Source organism: Cyprinus carpio, chromosome B23 (genome assembly GCF_018340385.1).
Source record: "Cyprinus carpio isolate SPL01 chromosome B23, ASM1834038v1, whole genome shotgun sequence".
Taxonomy (NCBI): domain Eukaryota; kingdom Metazoa; phylum Chordata; class Actinopteri; order Cypriniformes; family Cyprinidae; genus Cyprinus; species Cyprinus carpio.
The window spans coordinates 10635868-10663298 of NC_056619.1; the positions used below are offsets into that span (position 1 = coordinate 10635868).

Consider the following 27431-nt stretch of genomic DNA (forward strand, 5'->3'; position numbering starts at 1 on the left):
TGGTGGTTATCAGTATATTGTATTTGAACAGAATTCATTTTATAAAGCAGGTTAATATTACTGATTAATTTCAATGAATGAGAAAGCACAATAGCTAGAAATGGATACACAAGATTTGAGCATTAGCTTGTTAGGGTGTATGTCAAACATCCATGACATTACAGTTCACTGTGCATTGTGCACTGTGCATGCATTCACTGTGTTTTTCTGGAATGTTTATCCACCTTATTTGTTAATAAGCACTGCACCTTTAAAGCTGGGGCAAGTGCATTTTGATGTGTTAAACAGATTAGCTGCCTGTTCATTTTTGTTTTTTATCATCAATAGATTTCTAAGCTGCCTCACTCAGTAAAGCCACTGATCCCACCAGGCAACTACATCAAACTGAAAAAACCCACAGAGATGTTCTTATGAAACAGATGATAAACAGACTAATGGAGCAACGGCCGTGCGTTGTTAATAAAAACACAGTTGTAGCACTGCAATAGGTTGGAGTTATTCAAATGGAGCTTTTTGTGCCTTGTACAAATTTGTTCGATTTGAGTCCTGTGCAGGTTGATTTAACCAATTAATGACCCTTAGAGGCTCTAATGAGGTAATTAGCTGAATCCTGGGCTGTGGTGTGTAGCCGCAACCTGCAAATGTGGCCCTTAAGGGTTATGAGCAATGTTAATTCATATTTGTTCATTTCAAATAGCAGCACATGCCTATTGTGTGTGTTAAAGCTGAGGGTGGATTAGTGAGGTTTCTATGGTTACTGGCAGAACACTGTTTGTTTATTTGTACTCTTTTGTCTCCTATGCATTTTTATTCTTATAATCTTAATTGTCTTTCTTTCTTAAATACATAGACAGAAACACAATAAAGCCAGTGTTTTCTGTATTAAAAGAAAAACGGAGAGTAATTGTAAATTAAAAGGACTGGAAAAACGTGTTCAACATGATATGTCCCTGGTTGAATTGCGCTTTTTAGAAAAAAAAAATAAATAAATAATACTATATATCTATATATATACAAAATCTGCCACTGGCCGGTACCCTTTTCAAAAAGGTACACTTTTGTTCCTTTCACATACTAATAGTACCTTTAAGATACCACTATGCAATCTTTAAAAAGGTAGGGCCTACTGGCTCAGAAAGTGTAGATTTAATACTGCATTGCTTTAAAGAATTTTTTTTCTTTGTAATACTGCATCAAAATATAATCAATTCTCTCCTCTTCCTCATAAATTACTTTTGCTGCTGCTGTCATTCAGACCATGAAGGCTATTGCATATAAACGCCTCAGATGCTCCAACATCTAAAGTGATTTTAAAGGTATAGCTCTATGTGTGTGTGTGTGTGTGTGTGTGTGTGTGTGTGTGTGTGTGTGTGTGTGTGTAGTTCACCTTACGGCATGTTTTTTGTGTGTGTGTGTGTGTTTTTGTGTGTGTGTGTGTGTGTGTGTGTGTAAATTTAAAAATGCAGAAAGTTTCCTGAGGGATGGGTTTAGGTGTAGGGTTGGGATAAGACAATATAAAATACAGTTGGAACAGAAGAAAAAAAATAAACCTATGGAATGTCCCCATAAAACATGGAAATCCAAACCTGTGTGTGTTGGTAACCAAACAGTTTTGGTTATCAGTGATTTCCATTGAAAAAAAAATAAAAAAATAAAAAAATAAAATTCCTCATAGTTTTCCATACACAGATGTTTGTCATATATATATGACAATTTTATTTCATTAGCTTGGGTGTTGTATGTTGGCAGGATGCTATTTTATTTATGTCAGTGTTCATGAAATCATGAAATATCTTCAAGTAGATAGTTCACCAAAAAATTACAATTCTGTCATCATTCACTCACACTCATGTCATCCCAGACCCTTTTGTTAATCTTAGAAACACAAATGAAGATGTTTTTTAAAGGGTTGGGGGTCATATGATGCTTTTTTGAAGATCATTATTTTGTGTATTTGGTGTGCTTTAATGTTCAAAAAAAAACATTATTTTTTCAAATACTGTACATTATTGTAGGCCCTCTAAGCCCCACCTCTCTCAAAAGCGTTGTTTTCTACAAAGTCCCTCCTTTCGCCAAGCGCAGTCTGCTCTGATTGGCCCAACTGACCCAGTGCATTGTGATTGGCCCGAACACCGCAAGGCACTTGTCGGAAATGTAACGCCCCTTTACATAATCACAAGCTTCATCTTTCAAAATAAATGTAAAGACTGTTAATAATGTCCTTAGTTTTACCATCAGTTCAAGCCTGAAAGGGGAACAGAGTAGCGTGACAGAAACAGTGATGAAGCTCGTATGTGTTTGCAGTACACAAGCCATGGACGTTAAGACAGCTGACTCCACTGTGTGACCCTGTCTCTCTCTCTCTCTCTCTCTCACACACACACACACACGCACAATGTCTCTCACTCCGCATTTGAACAGTCAATAGTAAATACTTAAAACTAATAGTAAAACATACTTTACAGTAGCTTATTCAGAAGCGCCAGATTGTTGTAGCAAAATCAGAATTACCGCCTCTCCTAGGTTCACGAAACGGTGGTCCATAAAATGCATTGCTGTTCTGTTGTAAGTAATCTTAAAGATTCCTAAATGCATCTACTTTTGGAAGGCCAAATAAACTGCTCTTGCTTTCGTCTAGAAACACACACAGCATCTCCCTGACATGGCTGTTTTAACACTAGCTGCGGTTACTGAAACCATGCCTTCTTTCTTTGCATGAAAATTTGGGCAGCATTACGCAAATATTTCCACATAGTGATGTAGACATGTGGGGGCATGTTTGAATGAGCAGTTTTAGGGGGGCATGGCAGAGTCTTAACTTTGATAAAGAATATCTCTTTGGATTTGAGACTTTAGTCCTTTGCAACTTTACAGATCTTCTTCATGCACCAAGAGCTTGTAACACTCCAAAGAGAAAGGAAAAAATTGAAAACATAATCCATATGAATCCAGATGGTTTAATACAAGTCATGAAGACATACAATCAGTTTCTATGATGAACGGATTAATTAAAGCTTTTATCCATTAAAAACACACAGTAGATTCATTTCACACATTCATGTGGATTAGTTTTATGACACCTTTATGATATTTTGGATCTTTTAAATGATGACAGAATTTTCTTTTTCAAATGACTGTCCTTTAAGAGTTTTAAAACAGAGACATTCTTACGGTGCTGCATCTGGATGGACCAAAGTCAACAGTTTTTCCTAATTTCTTTAGTGCTGAGCAAAACAAAATGCTGTGCCATACTTTAAACAAGCTTCACTTTATGGCACAGTTAATAATATTTACCAGATTTTATAATCAAAACAGTCAAAAATGTTGCTTTCCACACTGTATCTGATTTACAGATCAGTACTAGGGCTCTGCATGATTTTTGTGACAAAAATTGATGAGGCTGATAAATTAGTCAGAGCTTTACTAAAATCATTTAGGGCTAGCATCACCCATGATGTAAGGTAAAAAAAATCATCTTGTAAAAACTCTTATTTACTGACTGAAAGGTATCATGCTGAAAGTTGTCCTTCCCCTCTTTCTTTGGCCTCAATTCCATCTCTCCTCCTATCTTCTCCTCTCTTTGCTGAGGTTTCTTTTATCTGTCAGACATCTCTCTGTCATGTCAGTATCTGCTGCTCTGATGTCTGTGAAGGTGTCTGGGAGTAAAGAGTGCACTGTGATTGCTTTGAAGCACTTTGACTGTAATTCACACCTCGGACAGGATCCTGGACAAAAGTAACAGCGTACTATATCTTGTCACTCAATGGACGCTGAGAATAAACGCAAAATGCAACTGACTGACATTTTACAGATTCAAAGAAAGTCTGTATTGTGCAAATGAAAGTGACACAAACATCACTCCTCTCAAGCGCGAGCAGGGGGCAGCACAGAGCTCTCTGGCTCTGTTTTCTTGGCTGACCACTGCTTATGACAAACAGTGAATATCTCTGGCAGATCTATATGAGGGACACAGATGCTTTACAACATGTAATTATAGCTTCATGAATGAAGTGTTGGGCAGAGAAAATCAATGAGATCTACCTACACTATTAATAAATAAGAGCAACTGCAATTTACAAAGTGAGTGGTGTTTTTTGTGTGTTTTTTAAATGCTCTTTTTTTTGTTTAATGAGTTTTTTTTCCCATGAAAATATTCTAGCATATAAATATGCAACTCTCCGTCCAAACCTTACACTTACCTAGAATGCCCATACCATGTATACCAAAATGCACCAAACCACCAGTCGTACACACAATCCATCTCTCTCTCACTTTCTCTTTCTCTCTCAGCAGGCAAATATACCCGTCAGTTCGACACTGTGCACTATTAGCTCACTGTGGACAGACACAAACAGACGTCATCTCTATCTTTGCGTGAATTCCTGTGCTTCACTGGACATGTGTCATCTTAATTTATTTCCAGTTGATGCTTGGAGCAAATTATATTTTTGGGTGGCGTTCTAGGCTAGTTTTGATATGATTTTAGATGCCCGCCCAGTTGCATTAGAATGTGTCTTAAATAAACAATATTGTAAAACATGGATACATTATAATTAAATAAATAGATAAGTACTAATAGATAAGGGCAACAGTGTGAAAAGGAAACTGTCGAAGATACAACAGTGTACATGTTACAAAAAAGGAGAAATAAATATTTATTTTTCATGATCACGATTATAGTAAAACATTTGTTGGCTTTTTAAAAGAATCTTAGTTCATTAAGACAATTTTTTTTTAAATATAGTAAAATATTGTAATATTGTGAACATTATTACAATTGAAAACAATGCTTTTATATAATGTATTTTCAAACAATGAAATGGATTTATGCAATCGCAAAGCTGAATTCTCGCATATTACTTCAGGCTGTAGTGTCACATGGATCATTCGAAACAATTAATAATATGCTGATTGTAATAAATAATAATTTTCTTATATCAATACTAAAACAACTGGCTGTAATATTGTGAAAAAATGATACACTTTATAACAACAAACTGCCTTTCTATTAAAGTATTTCAAAATGAAATGTATTTATGCAATAGCAAAGTGAATTTTTTCAGCATCATACTTCGGCTTTCGGTCACTGATCTCAGAAACAATTATAAGATGCCTGATTTGATACTAACGCGCCGCCGGGCGCGCCTTCTCTCTCTCTTCGGTTATCATCAAGACATTCTGCTTTTCAGGTAATGTTACATTTTAGCATCAGCTTGGTAGAGACGGCTTTGTAGATAACAGGTGAAAAAACCGATCGGATGTGGGTAAGTTATAGCTAGCTAACTATCAAACGCAGCTACGGTTAGCCATCGAACAGCCTTCGATACATTTCTATGTTATAACTTCCCAAAAATACGCAAAACATATAAAACAAACTTAGCGGAATACTAACAGCATCTTACTTATCTACTCAATCCAAAAAGAAATGCTGCAAGTCTGAGTCAAAGCTCATTTTTTCAAGTCCATCAGTTGTCTCCAGCGATGGAAAGCAGTGCCGAGTGTTTACTCTGTTTCGCCCTTTTCTTATCGGATTTGATTTGTGATTCCGCAGCCTGCTGCTTTGACATCAGGTCTCCAGCACGCCCACAAGCCGCGCGAAGCTATTCGTAGCCATTGCAGGTTGGCTGGTGGGTATATTGCCCGCATACTGCCCTCCACATGGCCGAACTGGTATTACGACACCTGTCGGGCCGTAGTAATGCTAATGTTTTTATACTGTACAACATCTATTTTCTATTATGGTTTTTACCATACCCCATCTCCCTCAAAATAAACCTCCCATCACAGACGATTTGTGAACTCTCATAGGCGTAATGGTTTTATAATGTACAACTCTATTTCGTATGCCCTACAAACCCTCAACCTAAACCTACCATAACAGAAGATTTTGTGCATTATTAGATTTTTAAAAACAAACTAAAAACAAACAATCAAAACACAACAAACACCATTTAGTACGTTTTTTAAGCATTTGCATTTACTGGGACTGGCAGTGTTCTCATAAAAACCACCTTCACAATGTAAACAAACTATGCCATTACCCATGGCATTATACAAATGTGTGTCCCCATAAACCTTTCTTGTATGGGTATCTTGCAGGTGGTCCCTGTTGTGTTGAATTGAGAAAAGCTGTGATTTGTGACTGGTGTTGTACTGTGAGTGAAGGGGTGAAGTGTCAAAAGCTTGAAATTTGGAGCAACCCTCCTTCTCTCCCCTATTTATGGGGAGAGGTCGCTCTAACAACTGCCCAGAACACAGTGCCAGGAAATATCAGCTATCAGCCACCTATCCTCGCCCAACAGCACTGCCTGCCTGCTATATCATGTCAGTCTCACATTATTTGTTTGTATCCATGTACTTTCAAGTGCTAGTACTAGATTAATTTCAGGTGCAAACTGTGCATAAGAAAGAAAGATCACAACAACAAAACGAAGGGGGTTTGCACCCTTGTTGGCTCTATTCAAGAAGCTGTAGCTGAACACAAACACTTCAGTAACATACCTATTTATATTTCAGTTTACATTTGTTGTGGTGATGGTTATACCACATCTCCAAAAGGAAAAAGCAATAAAACAATAAAGACATTTATGGTGTTGTTCTTTTTTTGGAATTTTGTGCCCCACAGGGCAGCTTGAATTTTTAAGGTATGCTACAGCAATACATAAAACTGAGATCATTTTTTTATATTGTGAAACCTTCTGTATATAAAAGAGGACATCTTGGGTTTTCTGTGGGATCCAATTTGCCAAGAATTTTAAACGTGCTAAATGTTTGTCCTGTAGCAAACAGCCGCTATTGCAACTATCATTCTTTGACTGGAAGTATCTCAGGATGATACACACTCTCAATGACTGATGGAATTTGTCAGAACCAATTCATCCATCTTTCATTTGCTCTCGAATCTCTCTGTTTTTCATTTCCCCCATGTTGTCTGCATCTTTGCTCTTTTTCAATGTGCATCCATATTCTTGATTTTCCTTGTGTTTGTCCCCTCTTTTTCAGCAATGCACAGTGCTCCGTCTGATTCAGAAATCGTGACTCACTGACCGTGTCCGCTGTGCTATGAGTTCCAATGATCTACATCATGTCAAGTACTGCATGCTGTAATGTTCTTCATATAGAATTAAGTGCAGTTTTCATGTATTTTTTTCTTGCCTAGAACCCCACAGGTGTGCTAGCTATCAGCTTCTACCTGTGTTTGTTTTATTTATTTTTTTTTAAATATAGAAAGGTAGAGAGCTGAGAGTTACAAACAGGAGACCTCCTGTCCTTGTAATGGAATTGTGTTCCAATCTAAATTAGATTCACTGGTTGTAATTAGAAAAGAATAAGGTCGGCGCAAGGTTTAGGGCTGCAAAGCCAATTTTCCCAAGATAATCAAAGCATAATGTCTCAATTTCCAGGCAATCAGGATTTACTTTAGGCACTGTAAGTGCTTTCCATTTTCGTAAGATAGAAAATCCTTATTTTTTGAGCAAATCCTGCGCTTGTTACTCAAACGAACAGATATGGGGTTGGTATAAGGGTATAGGGTTATGGTAGACTTGCAGTTAATAATTTTCAATAGACTGCAATATTTAAATTCATTTGAATTAATGATTTATTATTTGACTTCCATGTCCATCAGTGCTCACAAGCGGAACAGCAAAAGAAGACCCTGCTTGCTTGCACATTTTAAAATGTTGTTGAATTATCAAGACATCAACATTTCAGTTGCAATTCCAAAATCAAATCAAAGGGGCATAAGTATATTAAATAATTTAAGTGCTGCTACTCTTGTGTTTAGAAAATAACACACAATACACTGCAAAAATGTTTAAATATGGTTGTGAAATCAACCCAACTGCATTAGGTTAAATCTACAAAAAGTATCTAAGATCCAAGCGTTTTAATAGAATAGCTACTTAAAAAAAAAAAAAATCCTTCATATGTTTAAAGATTGACTTCATGTGTTTCTGTTTGCCTGTTTTATTTGTTCCAATAGTACTAGTCCTAGGTTTTTTGAACTTAACACTGGACATCTATTTCCTGGAACTCGGGTGGCTGTTGCATTGCACTGATCTGTGCACTGGAGCTGCGGGTTGTGTCATGGTTGTTTTCATCAATCCAGCAGAGACTGCTTGTTTGGACATTTTAGTTTTCCACTCGTACCAATTCTGTTTGGACTGGCGAATCAGCATGTCTGGACTTACTGATATCTTGTCAACTTGGACATTTTTCACACTCAAATTGATTTTGAACATGTCTGGTGGATGGCAACACATGAATCCATACCAGCATTTTAAGCAATGCTTGGTTGTTATGCTGTGTGTGTATATAGTGTATGTTTTTGTCATATATGAGTTGCCTGTTTTGATGTATTTTTTCTGCTTTGTGCAGTAAAATTACTTAACTGTCAGAAAGTAAAATCAACATTAGTAGTAGTAGCTTAGTGACGCTGCTGGTCATGCTAAAATGCAGATTTTTATCCTTGTGTGAGTCAATATTATTTCTACTTAAACATGCTTTTTATTCATTGTTGGTGGAAACAAATTACTGGGTACACATTTAACATTTTACACTGTGGTTTTAAATACGTCACTAATTAAAATCGTGGAAATCCGTATAACAATGTTGGGATGTAGACAAGGTTTTTTTTTTTTTTTAAATGAATCAGGTATTGAGGAGATCTCGCAACACATTTCTCTACGCAACAGGTTGTTACTTTTTATAAGACACTAAAGCTTCTGCTACTTACTCATGCATAAAAACCTAAAAACGCAAATTATAACCACGGCTTTATATAGAAATATAATAAAATGGCTCCTCTCGTCCCAATCATGGAAAAAAGTGCTGTGCGCGCTCAACTGTAGGACGGTTTAGCAGTTTATCGATGGACACGATAGTGGTGCATATAAATTCGTCTTTTATCAGTCGCTGGCCATGGTGAAGAGCATCGGAGTGGCCAGGAGAAAAGACGCGACCCCCATAGCGCTGATGAGTTTTCTTGGTGCGGCTCCGCGACATGATGCTCTTCGCCTTGAAAACGGGTGGCAGATGGCCATGAAGCGCTCCACGCTCAGGGCTGGCGATGTTGAACGCCGTTCGCATACGAGCAAGCCGTCCCGCAGCAAAGTAGTATCCCCTTTACAAACAGCCTCGCCAAAAGCCCACGGGTGATGGACCCAGATGAAGTTGTATAACTCAATGGGCATGCAGAGGATCAAGATGAGCAGATCGGATATGGCCAGACTCGCCAGGGGATAGTGCACCAATAGTTCTCCTCTGGAGGTTTTGAAGAGATTTCTTCGTGAAAAGTGTGTACAAGGTGATCTGAGTTCCCCACAACATCCGATTACAAACAACACCACCGAAATCACAGTAACAAAAACTTTAGAATAGATGTCTGTATTCACGTCCAAATCCTCCTCGGAGACGCTTTCCGTTTCATTGTCCAGAAATGGCTGGGGACCGGTTCGCCGAAGAGAGAAGTTTCTGCGTTAAAAATGCGCAAGTCTATGAAGGTGCGTCCTGATAGCGTAGTATTAACCTCCATGTTAGTTTATAAATATCAACATATAACGATGGTAAAAATTAAACAATGTTTTCCTTGCTACGTTTTTCACATTTGTAAATGTTTGGCGAGCTGTGCGCAGTGCTGTGGTGAACTGGGGCCACTGCTCTAAACTTACTCTTACAGGTCTGACGTTTCTGAGCGAGACGTTCAGATGCTTTTATATGACGAGGAGGCGTACGAACGCAAAACCTTGAGCAAGCGGACGCAGTGCCATTCAACGATTGGTGCATTTCTTTCTATGTGAGACTGCGCTATAACCTTGAACATATATGAAAGAGCGTCTCAGTTCTGAGTTGCTTTAGTGAAATGTCCTGGATATAAGGTTTAGAAAACATGTTGGATATGCAGTCAGAGTTTTTAGGCTGAAGTACTATGAAAAATGTTCTAATCATTATTTCTAGCACATTTGTTTTCCATCTGTACTTTGAGTTTTTAGAGTTTTCTTTATTAATTTAATTAAAAATTGGTGAAATGTGCAAGCTAACAAAAGTATGTTGTAACAATGTTTTGCTAACATTTTTATCAATTGATGAAATGGGTATCAGTGGTAATACTTCCCCACTGGAACAGGTAGTAGGATGTTAAAAAAAAAACTAAACATTCAGCAAAAAATGTCTGAGAAAACCATTATAAGCAATGTTAAATAATGGTTTTAAAAAACACTTTTATTAACATTACTGGAAGAATGTTTGTTTTAACTTTAAAATAATTTTGGATTTAATTTAAGAGAAATTCTAGACCTACTCATTGCTGCTGTTTACTTTTGCACCACTTAGATTTTACTTTATTTATTTTTTCAGCATTTTTATGGTTTTTTTACTGTCTTCTGTGATAACGTCATGCCGGCTGCACATTATCTAGCTTAATGATGGCAGCTTAAGATATTAGGGAAATATTGACATGCAATGTTGATTTAAGCTTGAAATTTGTGAGGTTTATTATCATTAGGGAGAGAGTGGAAAGACAAAAGGGAGCCCATCTATGCAGGAAAACATATCTTTCTCAGATGAGAATTCGAGGGTAATTCAGAAATACTGTATTTACATTTAAATGTAGTCATTTTGCAGACGCTTTTATTCCAAAGTGACTTACAATTGGGGGATACATAAGCGATCTTTCTTCTTCATAAAGAGGCAAACAGGACACGGGAAGTGCTTGTAATACCAAGTTTTTAGACATTGTTCTAATAAGTACGAGCTAGGAAGAGAAGGTATATTTTTGTTTTTTTTTTGTTTTCATTTTAAAAAAATGTCTTGGGTACATATTCTCTCTTATATAAAGAGATGAGTTTTCAGCTGTCGCTTGAAAGTTGTCAGGGATTCAGCATTCCGGATAGGGGTGGGAAGATCATTCCACCAGCCAGGAATGGAACGAGAATGTTCTGGAAAGTGATTTTGAGCCTCTCTGTGATGGTGCCACGAGGAGTCGCTCACTAGTGGATCTCAGACTTCTGGAGGGGATGTAGATTCGTAATAGTGATTGGAAGTGAGTGTATATTGACTTTGATTGACCAATTAGAATCAAGCAGAGAGCTGTATAATATGAAGAGGTATTAAGTAAAATGGGCAGTGCAGAAGCATGATTGTCATGTAGCTGTGCTCTAAGGAGGCGCACGACCAGTGCCGATCCTAGACTTCTGGGTGGTTATGAACAAATGACATTAAATGCATTTGTCTGTGTTTCACTCCTTCTTGAATCACGCTTGTGGAAAGCGATTGAAAAACAGTGTCTATTCTGCAGTTCGGTACGCTTTCAACTCATTTTTTTAGTTTCGAGCAAGACTGTACGACATTCACGTTACATGTTTGACAGATTTTTTACGTAGAAAGGGCTGGCCAAATTCAAAAATGAAACTAAAATGAAATCATCTTTGTGAGCAAGGGGGGCCCCTTGCTGTTTCGGGGGCCCTATGCAGCTTGCGTATTTTGCGTATAGGGAGGATCGGCTCTGCGCCTAATGCAGGAGTAATCCAATACAGTTTTCTATTATAATCCACAAAGCAAACACAAGGAATCGAGGAGCTGGGGTAGCAACAAAAGTGTAGACCAAAATAATAACTGAACAGAAATGGGGGGTTTTTATACAAACGCAATAGACAGACTAATGACAAAATAGAATGAACACAGGGGAACAGAATAAATTAATCAGGGCAACCTAGGTGATGGGGAGCAAAGCAAACACAATGGAAAAACAGAACAGGCAGAAATGTTACAGAAAAAGAAAAAAACTAAAGTTCATAAACCCTGACAGTAATGGCTTAGTAGAAACTGTTTTTTTAATCTATACATGTTCATGACTGGCTCCCCAGAAGCATCTGTCAGAGTGTAGTGGTACATACTAGAAGATTGAGTTTCTGGGTGGCTGCTTTTATTATTTTGTGGCCTTTCCTCAGACAACGTGACTGGTGTGTTTTGCATGTCTAGATATAATATAGAAAAGTATTTGAATATAAATTAACAAAGACGTATTCATTTATTATTTTGATATATGTCAGCAAGAGTCACTATAATTAATGACCCACACATATGAACAGTTGAAAATGTTCAAAGATAAATGCCATTTAATTCTATTACAACAACTGTCCATCACTCAGTGTAATGAAGATATAATGATATTAGGAGTTCAGAACCTGTCAGGAATGAGGTGGATAGAGGGTGTGATGAAAGGGGAATGAGCAGGGCGTTTGTCTTCAGACTGGTCTCAGTGTTGTGATCTCTTTTGTCAGCTCTACAGTATCTCTTGTCTCAAGAATAATGGTCTCTGAATGTCCTTTGATTAATAAATATCTTCACCACCTGCCCCTAATTCTGGCAAAATTATGGACATAATTAGAGTTTAATTATTATGTCTAAAACAGGAGTTTAGGTCATTTTTAAATTCAATGTTTTTTTTTTTCTTTCTAGAAATTAACATTGACATCAACATCAAGTACAAAAATTTATCAAAATATTCATGTGGTGAAAAGCATGCAACATGTGGAATAAGTATTACATTACTAAATATTACATTTGGTAATTAAATTTAAATGTAAAATAAATAAATCCATTCTGATAACTAATTAATTAATAGAACGGTCAGAAAGTATGGTTGTAATTACAATATAATTACAACCAAAGAAACGGTCTTAATAGGCTCTGTCTGAAAGATAGCATGCTGAATTTTGTTATTCCTTATGCTTGCATGCCCCCGTTATGGCTTTCCATAAAATTATGACTCCTGAGGTTAGCTCTCTCCTCTCCTCCCACTCCCTCTCCTTTTTGGTAATAACTTTTGTTTCCCACAATCATAAATCATGCAGAAGTAAAACGAACAGAGGAAAAAAAACAAACCAAACCAAACATATTTCAAAAATTGATGAGATGATAAAAGCAGATAAAAAAAATACCACATTTATTTGAGTATGTTAGTTATTAATATCCCATTCATTTCATCTATCATATTGCAGGAGAATGTCTACAGAAGTTCACTAAATTTGAATCCAGATGTTGTATGCAGTCTATAGCTACACTTAGTGGTTCGGCTCAGTTACGTGTAGATTTCCAGATGTTGTATGCAGTCTATAGCTACACTTAGTGGTTCGGCTCAGTTACGTGTAGTAATCAAGTTTGTAATAGTTATCAGTGGCCCACTCCTGATAACCATTTTATAATTTATGGCCATTATTAAAAGTGGCATAACACAGCAGCACTCACTTTATTTTCTCTAAAGCACTGCCGCTCTGTTACACAGCAGAAACTCAATTTTTGCGAATGTGCAATGTGAGGTCTGCTGCTGTAGTTAAGGCTGTTTTGCTCACTTTACTGCTTTGTATGTGCTTGTATGGTTTTAATAAAACATTATGAAACAAATAGCACATTTCTCCCCACCTTCACACAAGTGCGTGGTCTTTCTTGACGTGGATGGGAAAACATAGGTGATTAGTCACCTCTCAACAAGGATTACAAAAGTCTTTCTCAATTCTCAAGTCCTGAAGTCAAGTGTTCTCACAATGCAACCCATCATTAATATTCAAATCCCATCAACATCAACTCAGGTCTTGAGAACTGTTGATTGCTTGAACATTTGTCACTGTGTCGCCAGCATGTTATTTTATTGGTTGAAAGGAAGTCTCCCAATGGGAGCTCTGTAATTTCCTCCTGAAGTATTACGCACCATTGCAATTGTCCTCTGAAAGATGTGGCAGGCATATTAGACCTTATTATTGATCTGCGAACAAGAGTGTTACTATATGCAGTGTATGACTGTTCTTATGCACTGCATCTCATGAGCAACAGTGTTTACATGTTTGTAGTCTTTTAGTTTTGTAGCAAAGGACATCCTGGAGGCTTTCTCTCTCTATATAAAAGTATTAATGAGCAACAGTGTTTACATGTTTGTAGTCTTTTAGTTTTAAGAACCCTTCAGAAAGGGCCACTGCACTGGTAAGCCATCAGCAGAACCATGTTGTTTAATATTTTATGTAATCAAGAATAATAATTAAATGTTTTAAATCACAATGCCAGCCTTTTTTGACTATGCATTGTGACTTCAATTGAGACTTCAATTGATGAATGATGCCCAAATGGTGTAGTTACATGATCTACCGGCTCGCTGGGGCAGTCAGCCTTGACCTCCTGGTACTGCCAAAATATATCTAATTTAAGAGATGCAATATAGCAAGGGTTAATGAGATAAAAAAACAAGCCTATTTCAGTGGGTCATTCATCCATAGCTATAAAAGTAATGGCAGTAAGATAAGAAATACTTAAGGCAGAGATTTTGTGCTATAAATACCCTGCTCTCTCTTGTAGGCACATTCTTCGAACAGGAAATTAACAAGAAATTCATTATCGGTGAAAGTCGAATGATCAGCCATTTGTGAATGATAAAGTTTTAGACTGTTATAGAATTTTAATTGGCACAAAATTCCCATTGATGCACCACTGAGTCTGTTTTATACTCACACTCATTTACATTAGGTAAATGACATTTCTTAGCGATGAAGTCCCTCACAAAACACATTATCACTCACAATCACTCACAAAGCAAGGTACATAAAGCACATTAATAGCAATTAGCTAAAAAATGTGCAATGGTTTCTAAACTACCCTGCAAAATGTATTCATGCATATTCTACTAATGCAGATAATGTGAACAAATTTTATACTTAGAAGAATCCCTCAAAATGAGCTTAGGCATCAAGTCCTTGGTATGTAGACCAGATGTGAAGATGAAAAAAAAATATGTTTAGTACTACTAATACTACTAAATACATTCATACATACATACATAGGCAGTGTCTGTGACTCCATGAGTCAACTGAATTTATGAATAATATGAGAAACTGGTTTAGTCTATCTGGTCTCATGGCAAAAATGTACCTGGGGGGGTTTTTTACGAAGGAGTAAGTTAAGTGGAGATTTTTATGCTTGTGTTTTTCTTTTTTTTTTGTTAATTTGTATTAACTTTCAGTAAGGTATGTAAAAACGGTGTTGCAGAAAAGTATCCAGAGGTACGTATTTTTATGAGACCAGGTTGGGTTTAGTGGATTTAGATGTGCCCATTGAATAACACTGGCTTTAGCATCTGTTTTCATGGTTACAAGTGTTAAATACCACAACATAAAGGTTTATAAATATAAACACTTTTGTCTGTCTTCCCTGTATGTTCTCTGCCCCTTCCTCTGAATGAATGAATAAATCTCCCTCAGAGAGACATTAGCCGTGGTTTGCCTTTGCTCTTTGACTCTCTTTGTCTGAATGCCTCCACAATGGCATTTGGTTTTTCCTCTCCCAAATGCTTTACTGCTGGCATGAATAATACATTTTGGTTACATTTGGTGGATTGTGTATTTCATTTTCATTTGCCCTCACAACTGAACCGTTAAGCTTTGAGATGCACTGCTTGATTACCTGTTAAATTACTTTAAAGGGGTGATATCATGTGATTTCAATTTTTCCTTTTCTCTTTGGAGTGTTACAGGCATGGTTGGTGCATAAAGAAGAACTGTAAAGTTGCAAAGACTAAAGTCTCAAATCCAAAGAGATATTCTTTATAAAAGTTAAGAGTGAACCATGCTCTCCTAAAATGCCTCGGTTAAACACGCCCCCACATGTCTACATCACGATGTGGGAAGATTTGCATAATGCCGCCCAGATGTTCACACTAAGAAAGAAGGTGTAACTTTTATTCTCGCTGTTGCCGCTGGTGCCATGGAGACGCTGTGTGATTTGTTGTGAAAGCGAAGCTACTTTGTTTGGCCTTCCAAAAGAGGACACGACTAGAAATCAGTGGTTAAGTTGTATTTACAACACTGTTCCAGAACAGTTCAACCCAAATATCCAGATGTGTGCAGCGCATTTTGAGGAGAACAAGGACTGTTTCCTGTGAGAATATTCAATGCTAGTGTCTGTTTCTATAAAGTGGGGCAATTCCAACTTTGCAAGGACAGTCTGGTGCTTCTGACGCACAGTCTGTAAGTAGTGATTCAAATGCGAGTTTTGAGCAGTGTAGAGTAACTGTTAGAGCTTGTGGTTTGTTGTTTCTCTGATCACAAATGCAGACATGGTTTTATGTTTACATAACGCGATATGCAACGCAGCGCATAAAAAGACAGTATAAGTCATTATAATTAGTAATTATGTCCCCACTGGATGCAACATATGCCTTGTTTGTAATGGGTTTTATTGTTTTTGTCTGGTCATGCCGGGACAAACAACATCACAGTGTTAAGGGGCGTAACATTTCCGTCACACGTTTGAGACATTCGGCCAATCACAAAGCACTGGATAGCTGGCCAGTCAGAGGACATCTCACTTTTCTGAATGATTAGTTTTGTAAAAAATGACATATTTCAGAAAGGTGGGGCATAGAGGAGAAACAGTAATGTACATTATGTGGAAAATAATGTGTTTTGAACCTTAAACCACATAAGCACATTGCATTACACCAAATACACAAAATAATGTTCTTTTTTAGCAACATCATATGACCCCTTTAAGTGTCTTTTCTACTGATATAAAAAGGTACCCTGAGGCCAGTGTGCCCACTGAAGACCATACAGGAGAGGACAGAGAGGTGGTGGTTTAGAAAGTCAACGGCCCACCACTCAGGGATATATAGCACTTTAAGATGAATATTTGCTATATGAGTTATCAGTGACATATTCATTTGGTCAAAATGTTTTACCACTATTGAGCATTTTTATAGTTGATCACTTCTTCTTTCTAGATGCAGATTACATGCTGCATCTTATTCATCATTTTTGACATTTAAAGGGCACACCGCTTTTGGAAACAGTAGGTCTACCCTTCAATTACTCTGCAGGTGACAAAGGAAAAATGCTTCAGTTTTGCAGGTGTTGGTGCGAACCTTCACATCTGACGTCTGTCTCCAACACTCTTTTTTGTTTTCGTTATTGTTTGATGAAAAAAAAAAAATAAGGCAGCTGTGATTATGTCCTGAAAGGGAAACTTGAATGAGAAAACTAATGTTATAAGAAAAAATCAATTCCTGATAAGTTCACCTGCGTTTCCATGATGCAACATATAAAATTACCAACCACAGTTCATTTTGTTTTTATTTATCATTTTGGGGCAGGGAATTTGAAATAGATTAGGTTGAGCAGGTTGTCTGTTACACAAAGCTAGTTGAATTTCAGAGTAGGTTTACAATTGACAAAACCAAAGAAATCTAAGCCAGATGAGACTGGGTTCAGCGGGTTCACAACCCTTACTATAAGTTTTTTTTTTAAGTTTTTTTGTTCCAGAGTTTATGATTTACTCTGGAGCACATGCACTTGACAATATGGCATCTGCAACAAATATCCAATCACAGGGAACATGGAGAGTGTCATTTCACTCTCGAGATAGTCAGCACAATCACTTGTCTTCTAAATATTTAGAGATCGTTATGAAAAATGTAATGCATTTAAACACATTTACAAGGCAGAAAAAAACACTGCAGCTGCCGCAGAAGTCTGAGAAGGCAGCTGAAAGAAAATATAAATATTAATGCAGGTAATGAATTGAACTGAATTAATAATTTATAGAGGTTTACAAAGAGACTATAAGAAAACATGACTTTAGCAATTTTAAAAGCTTTAAAAAATATTCTAAAGTTTGTATTTATATTTATGTATTCATGTTAATTTAAATTAAAAGTTAAATATTAGTTGTTAATCTATTTATTTTTTTTTGTTTATTTATCATCATTATTTCTTAAGTTGGTTACATATAAACATAGGTTGGTCTTAGTTAAATCCAAAATATTTAACACATTGCATGGTAACTAGTTGGTCAGATTAGTTTTTAAGACACAGTTTTAACATAGAGACTAAGTTTATGCAAATTTATTTATTTATTAATAGGTATAACAACTGCAATTATTTTTTCAACAACATCTAAATATTGCATTAGATGTTCTGGATGAGAGCATCATTAGCTAATTGCAGCTTCAGGACCTCTCCCTTCTGCTAGTGTGGTATAACGCACCTGTCCATAAATCAGAAACAAACAGCCTCTTTCTATTCAGCTACAGAGCTCCCTCCATTATTACAGCTACATTACCATCACTGTTATTATGCTAAGATCAGATTTGCAACTGGCTTTTGTGTGGTCTGACAAAATCCAAACCATCAAATTGATAAAAAAACACATATAACCTCTGGCCATAAATCATTTGATTGAATTAGAAAACTCATTTGCACAGATGGATCACAAACCATGTAGCCCTACCGCTGTTGTGAGAAGGAAATGAACATCTATTTTAGTGTAGGAAGTATTTTGTGGCAGTATTCTTCACCCAGCAGTAAGCGATTAGGAAAGGTATGCAGAATAAGTCATACTTTGGTAGTGTTTTTGATTTATATGTATAATGAGTGTTATTCTGGTTTGGAAATCACACAAATAACTGTATCGAGATGTCATGCCGATATCTATCCCTTTAACACTCTTAGTTTTAATCACCAAATTCACTTTTCACTTGCACTGATATGCTGATATTGTAATTTCTATTAAATACTCGCATTTTCACTATTGGTCTTAGACTTTTAGGTTCCTGCTTATCTTCTGCACAGCCCTCTCCCTCTTATGAAGATTGCAAATTTTGCACTGCCACTGTCTAAATTATCATAATTTCTCAGCATGCTCTTTCATGTCCCTATATTCCATCATGCAGCATTTTTGAATGAGAACTGATGTGGAGAAGAGAGTGCAAAGATGATGTAATATAAGCTGGTGAATTTTGTAATGCAACATTTGCATGTAATGACAAATGAATTGAGGTGGTCTTTAAAGATGAAACCACATAACTGAAGCGTGCATATTTGTCACTTAAGAGCTTGACAGTTTGCAAAGATCACAGAAGTTTACTCTTAACAGCAGAAATCTCTCTCTCTGTTGAATAAGCCATACAAGGATGAACTTTCTTTTGCTATTTACTATTTCTTTTGTGCCCTGGCAGATGTGTTGATCTCCAGATGTTTGGAGTGTGATATGTAAGTGTGCGTGTGCTCTTGAGAAAGGAGACTTTGTTTAACGGTCATTAAGAGACAGTTTGTGCCCTTGAGGAAAATAAATCTTTGTAGTGCTCTACAAAGAGAACTTGCAGAGCAAAGATGTTTTGCAGGGCTTACAAATAAATGATTTGTACAGGAAACTTGGTGAACATGTTTGTGCTCTGTGCAGTATTACACTATTGATGTTTCAAGAATGTGCTTGGATTTTAACAGTTAAATGTTTCTCTCCCTTCTACAAGAACTAAACTAACAAAATCAGTAATAAAATAAGAACCAGTGAACAAACCAATAGCACAGATAAACATATTACAAATTATTATTATCAAAGCTAAAAAAAGGTTATTCATTCAAGAGCAAATTTGAGCAGACTGAATCTTTTTCTGCATTTTCTTTTCTTTTTTTTTTTTTTACATTAATGACACAAAACAGTAGTGAGTATTTTAAGCTGCTGTCATGTTTGGACGAATATGACACGCTTTTCTCCCAATGAGAGAAAACCGCCAAAACAGGCTTAATTTTTTACTTAATGTTGTCTGTATATGTACATTTTAGTGCAATAATGTGCAAAAATAAATAAATAAATAAATAATCCAACAATGGCAAGCTGTCTGAAACACGGCTCTCTGTGTGCTCACTTAAGGTATGTGCACACTGAAAGAGTACTGAGCAAGTAATAAGTTATCTTTATCAATTAAATGTTTAAACTACTGTAGCAAGACTCAACATCAAGGTTTTTGATAACAAGTGCCCCAAGAGCATTATCTCCCCCTAAAATCTGGAGGTGAATTAAACATAGCAACAATTTTGCAATTGGTTGTTGTTTTGCATGGGACCAAGGTAGGTCCTGTGGTGAGGATTTTTCACTGATTCGCAATGCCAATAGCTGGCGACAATTGACTGTTTTATGAATATGTCAATAGGTGCATCACAATTTGCATAACATACCATTTTTAGTGATAAATAGTGTGGGTTCCACTTTATATTAGGTTGCCTTAACTACTTTGTACTTACATTTAAATGAATAATTTGATACAATGAACTTATTGTGTACATACATGTTTTTGCATTGTACTTAGATTTAAAAAAAAAAAAATACCTGCATGTAATTACATCTGCAAGTAATATATGTAATTACATATATAATTACACCATTGACCCATCCCTTCACCTTAACCCACCCTTAAACCTACACATACCACCAAACCTGTCTCTAACCTGACCCGTATCCCACCTCAATAGCAGCAAAAGTGTTTTGCAATACAATATGAATACAGCAAGTACATTGTACTTATTTTTTGATGTACAGTAAGTACACATAATTTAAGACCACCTAATATAAAGTTGAACCAACCTGAAAAAAGAATTGTGGAATTTTGGCCCTTCATGCATTCAACTGTCACAGATTTCCTTACATAGTAGAGTGGGAGGGTTTATCAGAGTCCAGTATTGGATGACAAAATACACTTATAAAATTCAAACATTAGATGGTGGAATACCAACCTGTCCACCAACCAATACGCCTGTATAGGTTGTTTGTCAAAATCCCTGAAATACGACCCATCACAGCGTATACTACAATTGCGCCCCTATCGGCAACAGGACACTTTCATATTAATGCTTTGTACTCTTTTATCTGCGTCATAATTCGTGATTCGTACAGCTCAGCTGGTAGAGCATCACATTATACAACGATACGCAATCATCTGGTCATGCGGTCATGGTTTGATCCCAGAGAACACACATGCTCATTAAATGTACATGCACTGTAAATCGCGATTTTGCATGATTTCTGTGAGGGTAGGTTTAGGGGCGGGGTTAGGTGTGGTCATACGTATGAATTAGCCACCTAGTAAAATATGTACGAATTGCCGTGAGATCAGGTTGGACCATGTAAAAAATCCACAATATGCATTTAAATAAACACACATTTTGATTGGTAATGACAGTCATACGTCATATTGTGAAGAGTGATGAAATTGGATTTTGTCAAAATCATTGATTCTTTCAGGAACAAAACAAGTAAATTCAAAATAGCATACATCAATACTACTCTAACTATTTCTCCCGTATCTTTATATGGCAAAAAGAGTAGTATGCTAATGCTATTCCAACTGAATCACTGAATTTAACTCATTTAACCCATTTATAAAAAAAAAAAAAACACTAATTCATTTAGGAATGGAATCCCGCTATTGTGTGCTGTTTGGAGGCACAGTGATGCTTTGACTTTGTTTGGAACAATTTTTTTTTTTTTTTACTGATGGAGCAAAAACAGATGAAGTAATTGGCAATATTTTGTTGTTTAGTTGTAGGTGCATTCAGTACAGCTAAAGAAGTAGAAGAGGTCTCAAGACAGATACACCTTTGAAAATAGTTTATTAATGCAAATATTTTCTGTGTCCTTTTTAGTGCTGCAATAGGCTCAGAAATTACACACTTCACCTTTAAATTGAATTAATCTGATTCACTGATTGAATAAATCCCCTCCACTCCCCACCTTCATATGAATAATGAAAAGGGGGTTAAATTAGTGGCTCCTGTGTTCAAGTGGTTATTTTGTTGGTTTGTGTTTTTATTGGGAGTTGTTTGAGTTTGGGTTTTTGTGAAGAGATCCTTAACCCTGGATAATAAATTCTGTTCTGATTTTGAGTCTCTTTTTGGAAGCACAGAACAGAAGTTATATTGTCCAAAGAGAATAGCTCTTGTAAACGAGTGCTGATAAGAAGAGAGCAATCACTGAGAGAAAAAGGGAGAGGCACTGAAAGAAATAAGAGAAAATAAGAAGGAAAAGCTCATTTTGAGTTTCTTTGTCATCCCCACACTCTCAGCTGTTTTTCTCTTTCATCCTAATATCTCTTCTTCCTTTCATGCCTTATCTCTCTCTGCCCACATACTGTTGTTGATGCATAAAGGATGAAAACAAAGGTGGACTTGATGTGCTGAGTAAAAGACCAATTTCATGTTGCATATAAAATGTCAACAGTGGAAGATGTTTCATCAGATGAAGGATGACTAACAGTGTCTATATGTATGCCAGAGGTTTGTCTGGGCTCTAATGGCTCTATTGATTCCAAAGAAGAGAATTTATTTATATCCAATATTTAGCTCACACACATCATAAGGTACATTATATTTTTGCTTGTTTACATGTGTGTGCTATACAGCAGAGAAGGTGAATGAAGAGGGGAATGTGGCATTTATTTATCCCCTAAAATCACATTATGGAGGAAAAAGAAAACAATAATCGACACTGTTCTTGACAAGGCTATCTCTCAAAACATGAGTTGTTTCTAAAGCCAAGGTTAAGACATTCCACTCCTCTTTTGCTGCAAATCTCAGTTCTCATGTAAATGAATGACTCCTTGTTGCTTGATGCCAGCCAGAGTTAACGCCCCATTATGTGCAGTTAGTATGTACGTTACCGCTGCACCGCAGCTCCGACAACAGGATTAATGAGTGAAAATGGGATTTGCACAGTAAATTGTATTAACACTCCAGCAACCTTCATAACATCTCTTCATAATGACATATCCATTAAGCTGCTCTGAGGCATGCAAGTTAAAATCAACCAGATTCATGAAAATCATTGTGTTGTTTTCTTAGAGAGCTTAAAAGTGCTGTATGTTTGAAATCTATTTCAATTAATCATAAAATGGCCCTGATGTGTCACTAGACATTAAGAAATCATGTTCATTTCAAATACTTATATCACTTGACAACAGTAGTCCGGCCAGGATATTGTCATTTAAAAAGTGGACTTGCAGCCATCAACTGATGTTGATGTTGTCATTTTGTGTTTTGGCCTGACGCGCCTCCCTCCACCTATCTACCAATCACGAAGTCAGTAGTGTTTCGGGATCCGTGTTGCCAGCTTTGCTGTAACCTACCCTAACTCCAGTCGGATATAAAATGTCTAATGTTACTAAATCAAAAAGACCTCGTTATAATTCAGAAATTCGTCGTGACAAAGTCCGAAATAAACCAGAATTTGTATTGGAGATGCTTTTGAAAGATGGAGACGGCTGAAAACGGAGAAGAATTTGAACACAGACGCCAATGTTGCTAATTTTCTCCTGGACAGGTAAGATTCATTCATTGGCTAACTTGTACTTGATGTCAATGGACATTTCATATATTCATGACAGTCGAACAAAGTTATGCATGTTTGTGCCAAAGTAACATAACGTTAGCTCACATGGACGTATGCTAACATTAGCAATGCATTACAGGAGCCCGTTTCTCTGTCATTATGCTGAGACGCTGAGGAAAACAACATTAGCATGCCCATTATGGCAATTTTAAACGTAATTGAGACAGTAGCCTAGACTAACAGTTGCCGTTCTGTCTGTCACGTACGAGCATAAATCTTTACGATTATACTGTCACATACGAGCATAAATCTTTACGATTATACTGTCACATACGAGCATAAATCTTTACGATTATACTGTCACATACGAGCATTACATCTTTACGATTATACTGTCACATACGAGCATAAATCTTTACGATTAGACTGTCAACATACGAGCATACATCTTTACGATTATATTTAACTAATGTCAATTAGTAAATTTTTTAAATACATAATTACATATCAAAATATCTCTCATGAAGCATAAACTATCAAAATATCTCTCAAAAAAAAACTTACTGTGTACGTCTGTTCGTCACTTGCCATTGGAAGCTCATTGAAGCAGCCTACGTTTCTGCTGAATCCTGCAGCTCATCTGGCAACCCCGAGTCAGGGGGTAGGGGGAGGGGATACACCGCTCTACAGTATTTTTATAATGATTGCAGTACCAGTTTAGGCCACAATCCTACATACGGCTTCTTAGAGAGCTTAAAACAGAGTATAGTATGGCCATAAAATGAGCCTCCAGTGATTGTTCAGAATTGGGAAGCAGTTTGATCAGTATTTGCATCTAGAGGTTTTAAAAGAGGAAGACTCTTAAAAATAAAGTTTTTTTTATTGGCATCTATGGTTTAAAGAAGGATCTTTAAAGGGATAGTTCACCCAAAAATGAAAATTCTGTCATTAATTTTACTCATCCTCATATCGGTCCAAACCCGTAAGACCTTCATTCATTTTCAGAACACAAATAAGATATTTCTGATGAAATCCGAGAGCTTTCTGACCCTGCATAGACAGCAAGGGTACTACCACAATCAAGGCACAGAAACGTAGTAAGGACATCATTTAAATAGTACATGTGACATCAGTGGTTCAACTGGCTAGATACTTAACACAACTAATCCTCAGATCCGTGTTAAGCTAGGGTACCATTTTGGTTTGGAATGACATGAGGGTGAGTAATTAATGAAATAATTTTCATTTTTGGATGAACCATCCCTTCAACATCCACCTTTGGGTGCACAAAAGTACAAAAGGTTCTTTATAGTGAAAAAAAGAAGAAGATTCTTCAGATTATCAGCATTCACAGGGCTAATTCACAATGCACCGATAGATCCCCACCAGTGGTATCATTCACCACAGTATGTCACTTCTCAGAGATTGAAACAGTGATTGAACGTGGTCAAAAAACAAGTAACCAACACCAGCAGATGCAGACATTGTATACCGATCCAACTTAATTCAATGTGAATTAGCCTTGAAAATGTGATTGAAAGTTGTCAAAACAAAGCAAACAAACAAAAAAAAACCCCAAATGGTTCTTCTGTGGCACTGCTGAGAAAACCCTCTTTTGGAACCTTTATTTATGTAAGTGAAGATTTGTGAAGAAAACGTATCTATATTTGGTAGAAGTTCTCCAATGAGCCCAAAAGTATAATTTTTCTCTTCTCTTCTTTTTATTCTCTTTCTTAATTAGTATCTTTGTTTTGTTTTCCAGTAAAAATATATAATCATTCTTATAACACATAAAATTTACTTGAGAAGCATAATTGTGTAAGATATTTAGACTGTTGTTTTTCTTTTTGTGAGTTTAATCTTCAATAAATTTAGTTAGAAATAAAAAATGCTGTAAATTTATGCTTTAAAAAAAGCTATAAAAGTTACTGTATTTACCACTGAGGTAGGTGTTTTGTTTGTTTGTTTTAAGGATTTTGTATTACTGAAAAACTACAGATTAAGTATGTTTTTATAGTGTGGGAAGTTTTGGAATTTGATTTAATTTAATTTAATTTAATTTAATTTTATTTAGTACTTCTTTCTTCCTTTATTCATTTTATTTAAAGACACATATTCAAATCTGAATTAGCTTTAATCACTTTAATGGCAAATATTTTTTGTACTTCAGAACTAAACTGTCACCTGGAAATATTCAGATATGAGTTATGACATGGGGTGTCTAGAGGAGGATGTCTGTTGATGCTTTTCTGTCCCTTCATTTGACAGATTATTCATCTATTGGCCACACGGTTCGCAAAGGCCAGAATCAGATATGATGTTTTCTTTGGCTTGTTTGTTGCTCTGGGGGCATAAATCATGCTTTGCATGAGAAAGATTTGTATAGTTCAGTCATGAAACTCTCTGATACCTGACGGGTATTAACATAACTGATGATATTCACAGCTTTAAACAACCTGGCACAAGCTGATTGGTTCATATTGCATACGCAGCCATTGAGCTTGCTATTTTACATTTAAATGGCTGGTTAGCATTCACTTGAGATTTTTGCAGCACTCTTTCAGAGTGTCTCTGAAACCCACCACCTCTCCCAGCTCCACCTGTATAGATCTGCTACGGGTTATTTTATATGTAATTTGTGCAGCAGCAGTATACCTTAAATACTCACAGCACTGTATAGCCATATGCTATTTGTGTAGTTGTTTTATATGTTATTTTTTCAGTATACTGTTAAGCTAAATAATCACTTCATAGTATTGAATGGATCTTTTATGATCTTCTGTGACCTCAGGCATCACAAAAGTCCCTGTTAATAGTGGAACTAACTGTCCCATGGGAAGAGGTGGGCAATATGACCAAAATCTTATATATCATGTAGTATATATCAGTGGAGTAATTTTATGATAACGTAATGATATATATCCCAATATAGTTGTTTTTTGCTTTAAATAAAGTCTTTATGATATCAAAATTTTTGATACCTTAAAAATTCCATAATTCTTGTCAACAGTGTCGATATCACAAAAAAAAACCTTTTTTCCTGGAAAGGTAATTTTAGTTCTAATCCACTGGTCAGCTGTCAAACTGCAACTCTTGTGTAGTACTGCATTTCAGAGTGAGAGGATCCATCAGAAAATGGCAGTCTCCAGTTGAATGCGTGCCATACTGGTGTTGGTCAGACACTCCACCTCATTTGGCAGAAGCTACATGAAAGCCTCATCTGTGACTTACAGGTACGAACCCCAAATGAGCCTGGCACAAGAGTTTGGCAAAAAAAGAAAATTGAACACTATTGTCCTGCTTTGCAATTGTGAAGAAATAAATGGAGCTCATCAATCAAACAACTTGGGTCGTTCAAGTCGCAAAACCCACATGAATGAGAGAAGAAATGTGTGAGGAATACAAATCACCAACAAAAGTAATAAACAAAAATGTATGTGTAATAAATATTTATGAGTTTTTGTTTGTTTATGCTAAATGTAAATCTGTTTTTTTCCAGTGACATCTGCTTGCAGGGAGATAATGAAATGGATTCTGTTGCATGAAATCGGAGGAATTTAGTGGGCCCTGACATGAGCGCTTAGATGTCAGCTACAGAGGGAGTTGATTATAAACTGGTTTAGAGGGTATATTAATTGTCTGACATATTCTCCCCATCACTTTCTTGCAGACAAGTCATGTTTTTTCTCGCTTCTCTGCTTCTCCTGTCACACTAGACTATTGTTATGAAGCCTTTGGGGATTTTCCATTAAGCTAAAGACCTGAAAATCAAATGTAATGTACAGAGTTGCAGCACTTTTTTATAAGAGAATTCAGCTTCAGTTCAATTCCTGAATTGAATTTGAATTGAAGTAGCAAACCAGATAATAAGGGTCATTTGAATTTTAAGGAAGATTAATTAAAATGGAATTTAATACACATCAATTCATTTTAATACTCTGTATGCATTACAGTAGATTTATTTCATTATATATTATTATATAAATTAAATACATTTGTTTGTATGGTGATATATGTATATTTTGTTATTTATTATTTAAAATGTATTGATTTATAATATTTTATTTGTATAAATATATCAATAGATTCAGTATAAATATTTGTTAATAAAGCTATCTGAAACTGATGTGATGAATTTTGTTGATTTGCTTATTATGGTGTGTTTATTTTGATTCCTTGTATATAGTTTTGACAGCAGAAATGTGTCTAATCAGGGAAAAAAAAAAATCTGCATATAAGTGAATTTTTTTTTACACTATAGAACAGGACCCTTAAAAGGACATATTTGT

At 36.2% G+C, this 27431-nt stretch overlaps 1 protein-coding gene across 1 annotated transcript in view; it reads right to left on the bottom strand.

Annotated features, from left to right (window-relative positions):
• Positions 1 to 9535, bottom strand: part of LOC109048726 (neurotensin receptor 1 (high affinity)) — a 31668-nt gene extending 22133 nt beyond the window's left edge. The window contains 8 exon segments of the mRNA XM_042750926.1: positions 8848 to 8924; positions 8927 to 8984; positions 8986 to 9024; positions 9027 to 9254; positions 9256 to 9321; positions 9324 to 9446; positions 9448 to 9483; positions 9485 to 9535. Coding sequence (XP_042606860.1) covers positions 8848 to 8924; positions 8927 to 8984; positions 8986 to 9024; positions 9027 to 9254; positions 9256 to 9321; positions 9324 to 9446; positions 9448 to 9483; positions 9485 to 9535 — 678 coding nt within the window.
• Positions 9536 to 27431: the final 17896 nt, after the last annotated feature.